Source organism: Hipposideros armiger, unplaced genomic scaffold (assembly GCF_001890085.2).
Source record: "Hipposideros armiger isolate ML-2016 unplaced genomic scaffold, ASM189008v1 scaffold_8, whole genome shotgun sequence".
In the NCBI taxonomy this organism is placed as follows: Eukaryota; Metazoa; Chordata; class Mammalia; order Chiroptera; family Hipposideridae; genus Hipposideros; species Hipposideros armiger.
The window spans coordinates 8142067-8150150 of NW_017731358.1; the positions used below are offsets into that span (position 1 = coordinate 8142067).

Here is an 8084-nt window from a genome sequence, read left to right on the forward strand (position 1 = left end):
ACAGTGTAACGGCTAGGGTACTTAATGGAAATGTGTCAAGGAGAAAGAATAAGTTAATAGCATCAAATACTGAAGAGCAGGCAAAGAAATTGAGGAATAAAGTGTTGTTATGTTGGCCAATTAAGACTGAAGAAAGTTGTTTCAATGTAGAAATAGGGCAAAACCCAGAATGCAAGAGAGAGACAAAAGAAATATGTAAATAGTCTATATGATTCTTTAAGAAGTTGGTAGATAATGGGAAAGAAAAATAGAACACTAGCTTTAGGAGCTACAACATCAAGTTAGATTCAAGAAAAAAAAATAGCAAGAAACATTTATTCACTGAAATAAAGAGCTGACAGTTCACCTACAACTATGTTTTAAAACTTAACATCTGATTACTACTTTACTTAAATGAACTGTGAAAGTTTAAAAAACAATATTTAAAAGTTAAATAGCCCATGTAAACATTCTTAAAGAAACTTATTGCCAGAAAAAGTTTGGGCCACATATAAGTGAATCTATTATTTAAAATATGACTAATAAGAGACAAAAGTCTGAAACTTTTTTAATGGGAAGAGTATTCACTTTAATTATGCTCCAAGATGTTACAGAACTGGGAATTAACAAATTTCAGTCAGTATAAAATAGTTGTCGATATTCAGTCATTAATACAATCCAAGTAAATGAGACATCACTTCATACAAGGCTCAGATACTCTAAAAGCTATCTTAGCTTCACACATGTACTACAAAATGATAAATACTTAAAAATTACAATGCAAGGAAAAATATTACAAAAAATACAATTGTTATAGATCCTTGTAAGAAAGTTCCTTACTTTTCAAGTTCTGCCTTAGGGCATAATACCATGCTACATATCAGAACCAAAAATAAACTATGTTCCTTGAGGTTACAATGAACAACAATATACTGGATGTACTCTAAAATACCATGTCTGACAACAATCGAAAGAGAGACAAAGGAAGCCTTCAACGATGTTGAGAGAAAAAAAGAGGAGTAATCATTGTTATATGCTGATGTCTGCCGGAATGGCCTCATTAAACAACTTAAAGCACTGTAGAAGGGAAAAAGAAGGGGACCAGTTTCACCTTTCTATAAAAGATTTCCAAATCAGCACAAACTCAGGCAATTCTAAAAGGCACTGTTCCCAACGCTTACTGCTCATCAACCTTTTACATGAACCCCTATGTCCATGTTTTTTTCTAATTTTTAAATAAGGGTTTACCAAGCACCCTTTTTGTTTCCATCATCCAACATACTGTCCAAAAGGCAGTAAGCAAAACAATAGGATCTACCAGTTAGATCAGTTCTAAAGACACAAATTTTGGTTTACATATTAACCACGAGATTTAGGCATATCCACCCCTCTTTCGCACATACTCTCAACTCCCCTCGCTTATTGACTCCATCCTCAATTGTGAGGCAATATGAAGTTTTAAGGTTGTTTTGTTCCCTCATCAATCATTTGCTGTTGGCAAATTGCTTTGGTTGGCAGCAATATCAGGAATTGTTTGGAATGCTTGGTCAGAATAGACAAAATAATGTGATCAGTGAATTACTGTAACCTATCATAATGGGCTTCTGCAGGCAGGCAGACATGAAGAATTTACCTTACAGACTTCCTTCACTTATTTCAGAAGGGGAAAAAAATGTCTTAAAAAGGAAAGGGCAAAGACTAGATAATAAAATATAATACTGTAGCAACAGCAAGAAAGGGAAGGCTTGTAGCCAACCTACCTTGTTGGGAAGTTTCTGGCGTAAAAATCAAACTTTCTCTCCCATTATTTTTTGTGCAAGATTAACAGTCACTTTACGTCAAAGAGGGACAGAAAGCCACTTAAATACTTTTCTTCAAAGGTAGGGAATTTCTTTTGGAAATGAGTATGAGAGAAAGGAGGGAAAAATAGGGAACGCTCACTCAAAGAGGTCCTCAAACATGCGCTGTCCCATTGCTATGTAAGCTTCCTTCTCCTCTGGTGTCATCTGTGCCACCAGCTCGGGTCGCTGGCTCACTTCGCTGTAGGAGAACGGACGACCAGCTACCATGACAATAGGGTCATCTGCTACTTCCTCAAACTCGTCGTCCTCCTCGTCTTCTTCCCGACGGTGTAGAGCCACAGCTGCTGGACGGGGTGGGGAGTCATCATCTGATTCACTGGTCTCACTCTCTGAGTCAGTGGTCACAGGAGCAGCCGCCCCCACTGAGCCTGCCATGGCAGATGGGGTCTTCTTCTCATGAATGAGCAGGGCTCGCATAACCTCCTCATTATCATCCGGACCTGGGCGGCCTTCCTCACGGTCTTGAAACGCATCTATATCTATACCACCTGGGATAAAAAACCCAGAAAGTCAACATTCTTAAATATAAAAGATATTGCCTTAGAACTAATAAAATATAAAATAGTTTAATATATTATATTTAAATATATGATAATAGTATAAAATAACACCGACTTCACTGGTTCCATTTTTGAGCTGCTGTGCATAATATATTCAAAATGTTTCTCACAAACTGGAACTTAAGTAGCATCATGGTTAAGTACATGGGTTTTAAGAGTGCTAAAGCCTGGAGTTGAATCCTGATTCTTTCACATGTAGGCTGTACCACCTTGGTCAAGTTATTTAGCTCTAAACTTCAGTACCTTTTTCTGTAAAAGGGGGTGATACAAGTATCTACCTTCTAGGGCTCTGGGTAAGAGCATGTGAAATAATGTCTACAAAGGACAAAGTATAGTAGCTGGCATAATAGGAAATCAAAACACGGCCCCTCATTTTGCTCAGAGTAAAAGCGAGAGGATTTACAATAGCCTATAAGGTCCTACATTACCTGGAACTCCTCCTGCCCATCTACTATCTGTTTTCTTTCCCGTCGTTCATCCAGTTCCAGCTATAGTAGCTTCCATGGTATTCCTTGTACACACCACATACAGTCCTGCCTCAGGGCCTTTGTACTGTCTGTTTTCTCTGCCTGAGATATTTTTCTTCTAGGTATCTATACATCTAACTCCCTTATGTCTTTCATGTCTTTACTCAAATGTTACCTTTTCTTAATTTACCTGTACCCCTATATTCCCAAAGCCCTATTTTTTCCTATAGTACTGATTTTCTAACATAATAACTTATGCCTATTATCTTTGTTACCCCCTTTCCCACCATGTAAATTCTCTGCAACAGATATTTACCTTTTTTATTCAATGATATATCCCATGCACCTAGAATAGAGCCTATCGCTTGTTAGGCATTGAGTAAATATTTAATGAATGAGTATAAGGCAGTTTTATCTTTCTGAAGCAAACTAAGCACACTTTAAACTCTTTATAAAAAGGAATCCAGTATCACAAATGAAGCTTCCCTCATCACACACTTCATATCTATCATTCTGTATACACATCTTACCTGATATATTGAAGATGAAAAATTTAAGACAAACACTTGTATTCTGTATTCAGAAAATAATACCAAACATGCTGCCATTTAAAATATATAACAGGATTAAAAATGTTATCTGGAACTAACTCCTTGATTCAAATCCTGACTCTTAACACTTTTTAGCTGTGTGATTTTAGCCAAGTTACTTCATTTCTCTCTGCTTCAACTTTCTCAAGTATAAAAAGGGGGGGGGTAAACAATAGCATCTACCTCACTGGATTACTGTGGGAATTAAGTGACTATGAGTCTAAGTGCTTAGAGTAGGCCTGACCCTTAGAACAGTGTTATCTATCTCTATCATCATCATCATCATCATCATCATCATCATCAGGCTCAGAAATGGTCAATTCTGGTTATGGATGAAATGAAAGCATCTTCTCCTTAACATATTAGGATGGATTAGCTGTAACTCTGGACATTTTAAAATGGATAGAACTCCTGTGATAGAAATATTGGGCAAATAAGAGAATGGGAACAGGAATTAAGAAGTTAAAAATTTAGGTCAAACAAAACAGGTTTTTGACAACCTGGAGGTAAAAATGAGAGTTAAAATTAAATTTAAGTACTTTAAAACACTGCCAAAGGCTGAACCTCTTCCCCAGAGCCCTTATTGCCAATGCAGTAATTCAACAGAAAAAAAAAAGACAAGAAATACGTAACAGTCTCTAAGGGAATCATTGCTTCTTTAAAAAATTTCCAAATAGTTTAATATTACCAACATAGTATTTTGGTTAATGTTTAAAGTAAATATAAAATTACAGAGAAAGTAGGCCAGCCGAGTAGCACGTTCGTTAGGAGTTGGTTAGGGACGCCAGCTCTGAGCAGCAGGGCCCCAGTTTGGATCCCACACGAAGGCCAGTGATGCTGCGCCCTCTACAGCTAAGATGGTGAACAACAGCTCAACCTGGAGCTGGGCTACCATGAGTCACCGGTGATGGTGTAGGCTGCAAAGGGGCTAGCCGGCAGCTGGTGTGAGCTTTCGTGAGCTGCTGTGAGCCCCCGTGAGCAGCCGTCCAATAGCTGGTGAGCAACTGCCTCACTCAGGAAGAGCACAATGATAATACCAACATGGGCCAGTGAAGCAATATCCTCCACAACTAGACTGAAGAACAAAAGGACAGCAACTTGTCTGTTCTCCTCCCTCACTTCCCCAATAAAATCTTAAAAAAAAAAAATTACGGGGAAAGCAATTTAGTTTTGTAAACTAAATGAAAAGATTTAGTATCTAAAAGATTTCTGATAAGCATCTTGAGTGGTATGGAAAAAAAGGAATTATCCTGTTATTGATGAAGACAAAAATAACCAAAATATAAGAATAAACGAGCAAATCTCTGGATGGTAAAGTTGAAACAGTAGTTCTAGGAACAGTCTTATTTAATAGTTAGAAATTACAAAGAAGGTATATTATACTGGGAAATTGTCAAATGCATTGATGCTGCTAATATTTTAGCAATATTTAGGAATATTCCTAAATTTTTAAAGCAATTCTTGGTGCTTAAAGGCCAAGCTGACAGCAAAAAAATACATAGGAAGAGGTGAGGGTTGTACAAGTGGGCAGAAAAGTGACAGATTATGCTGGCAAGTATAAGAAAATCTGCCTACAGAAAAATAATCTAAAATACGTTGAAAGAAGTGGTCCAAGCTATCAGATGCAGGGCAGGAGAAGGCAGTTAAAAAACCCTGAACATGTTTCTAAAGTTGTTATTCTTAATATGCCTCCAGAATCAAAGCAATGGAGTGTCAGGTAAAAACCAGAAAGATATTGGAAATAAAACTCAAATCATTAATGATGAATCCATGCATGAACAGCATGTATTGTTCTGGTCAGTAGGTCTCTAGCAAAGTATATTATGATTGGAGATTGTCCAGAAAAAGGAGATTAAAATAAAGCAAAAACTGTAGGTGGAGGTGGCTTGGTGAAAAAGGACTATTTGTAAGGAGAGTAGAATCAAAATAAATTAGAAGCTGATACAGTAATGAGGACATGATTGAAGTCTATAAAATTCTGAAAGATATTAAAATGACTTCAAGTCTGAGGAAAATTAAGTGTAGGACAAATAAGACTCGGTCCACACATTCACTGGATAGAGCCTATTCTACTATCATAAAACTTAAAGACAAACTTAGACATGACAGCATACTATCCTATTTTATATAGAAAGAAATATTCACAAAACTTAATTGAGTAGACTAGATGATTTATTTAAGACCCTTGTAATTCAAATTCTATCACTCTAGGAGTTGTAAACATCGAATGTTAGGCTTATAAGCCTAATTGTTTATATTTAATATTGGCTAACAATAGTTTTATTTGATTTTGTTTCTAAGTTCACAGAAAAGAAGGTTTGGTTGCTTCAAGAATAGGCAAGAAGCCAAGCTGGGGAAATAAACCTATTAAATAGCTGACAGCCTAATTACTACATAATCTAGAACAACTTGAATCAAAATAACTAAACATCACAGCCAAGCTAATAGGTGGCAAGGAGGGAGAGTGAATAACGGTTGCCAAAAACAAACTTTTTTTTCTGACTGGAATTAAAACACCAGAGAATCACACTAGAGGTATCACCTGCTTTTATCATTATTATCCAACTCCACACTACTTTTACAATTCTTAGCATACACAGTAAAGAAATGATAATTATAAAAGAAAAGAGGTTAGAAGAATGGCCAAAACCAAGTGGTTCTCAGTTACTAATTCTTTACCATCAAAAAACTATACTCAGGTGACATGTTAATAATGATACTCAAAGGTAGATTCGAATACTGATAAAATCCAACCAAAGGTTCACACTCCCTTTCATCCCTGCTTCCTAGTTTCTAAGAAATCTTTGTCCAGTCTTAACCTTCCATTTTCTATGTACTCCTAAATCATCATCCTCTAAAATCTGTGAATCCAGTAATTTAAGACTAGCATTTAAAAAGTAAAATCTTGCAGTTCTCAAGCTTATGATTAAGCAATTCTTAACTCTTTAGTGCTCACAGAGATTTCTATAATCTTCTAGCCTTGTTTCACCACACTTCTTGAATGGTGAGTATCCTTGATCCTCACCATTATAGAAAGATCCAGGTGGTATCTTTCTATAAATTTCAAGTAGCATAAATTCCTTGGTATTTACAAGACAACATTAACAAGTCTGAATTAGTGTATAGTTATACCTCCCAATTCAAAGAAATAAAAATGCACATAAATTAGGGCAACAGAGGAAAAAAGAAGAGATGAATTTGGCCTTGAACACATAGCAGTTTTTCAAGAAATTGAGAGGAAGAGATAGCAATTTCTTAAATCTACAAATGGAGACTTAGGAGTTCAAGATGGCAGCATAGGAAGATCCTGACCATACCTCTTCCCAGACACAACAAATCTACAACTACATATGGAATAATTTCCTCTGAAAAGGAACTGAAAATTGGATGAACAAAACCTCTACAACAAAGGATAAGAGGGAGGGCAGCATAAAGATGGGTAGGAGGCAGAGACATCATCTGTCAAAAAAAACCCAAACCAAGGTGCAGAGATCAACAGTTGGAAGGAATCCCCAAAATACAGAGCTTTTCCTCTGAGGAGTGAGGGGTTTGTGCATCGTATGAGGCTCCTCGACTGTTAGATCATGCAGAGAAGAGATGAATCCCCAAAACACCTGGCTTTGAAAACCAACAGGGATAATGTCTAGGAAATCCATAGAACTGTAGGGAACAGAAAACCTGCACTTAAAGAACTTGTGCGCAAACTCACCTGCCCTGAAAAACACTGTAAAAACACCAGTTTGAAAAGCACCTAAACCATAGATGAAGGAAACCCACTTACTAATCTGAAAGCTGAAGCGACAGAAAACTGTTGGTATATTCCCCAGGAATGGAGACACTGATGGGCACCATTTCTATAATGTCATACTACCTTGCTAATGTTGGTGCTGGCAGGCGCCATTTGGGGAGTCTCATTCTACCTATTATATTAGCACAGGTGGGCATGCCCTGCTGAGAGCCCTGCTTAGCCTCAGGCTGCAGCTAATGCATGTTATAGCCAGGCCAGGCCACAGCCCTGCCCTCCACTATGGCAATTCAGAAGTAAGGACAAACAGAAACTGAAAGTAAAAGAATGATGAGAGACAGTCCATGCAGGAAGCATGTGTCTGTTGAGATCTTGCTTCGAGGCATATCCTGTTTGATTCAAATAAACTCTTATAAAAATTTAGTTACAACTAAAACTACAGAAAAACAAAGGATCATTAAGAGACTACATAAAATTATATGCCAACAAATTCAACAATCTAGAAGAAATGTCTACAGACATGCAATCTTCCAAGACTGAGTCATGAAGCAATAGAAAATATGAATAGACCAATTACTAGTAAGGAGATTAAATGAGAAAAACAAACCAACCAACCCAACATACAAAAGTCTAGGATCAGACAGCTTCACTGGTGAAGTCTAACAAACATTAAAAGTTTTAATACATATCCTTCTCAAATGTTTTCAAAAAAATGGAAGAAGAAAAAATGCTTCCAACTCACTTTACGAGGCCAGCATTACCCTGATACCAAAATCAGACAAAGACATCATAAAAAAAGAAAATTACAGGTCAATATCCTTAATGAACACAGGTGCAAAAGTCCTCAACAAAATACTAGCAAACCGGGCCAGCCGAGTGGC

At 36.9% G+C, this 8084-nt stretch overlaps 1 protein-coding gene across 5 annotated transcripts in view; it reads right to left on the reverse strand.

The window, feature by feature from the left end:
• Nucleotides 1-543: 543 nt before the first annotated feature.
• Nucleotides 544-8084, reverse strand: part of GTF2E1 (general transcription factor IIE subunit 1) — a 55687-nt gene continuing 48146 nt past the window's right edge. For all 5 annotated transcript variants that reach the window (XM_019652977.1, XM_019652987.1, XM_019652960.1 and 2 more), the window contains one exon: nucleotides 544-2329. In XM_019652977.1, the coding sequence (XP_019508522.1) occupies nucleotides 1917-2329 (413 nt within the window). In that variant the 3' untranslated portion in view covers nucleotides 544-1916. The remainder of the gene's footprint in view (nucleotides 2330-8084) is intronic.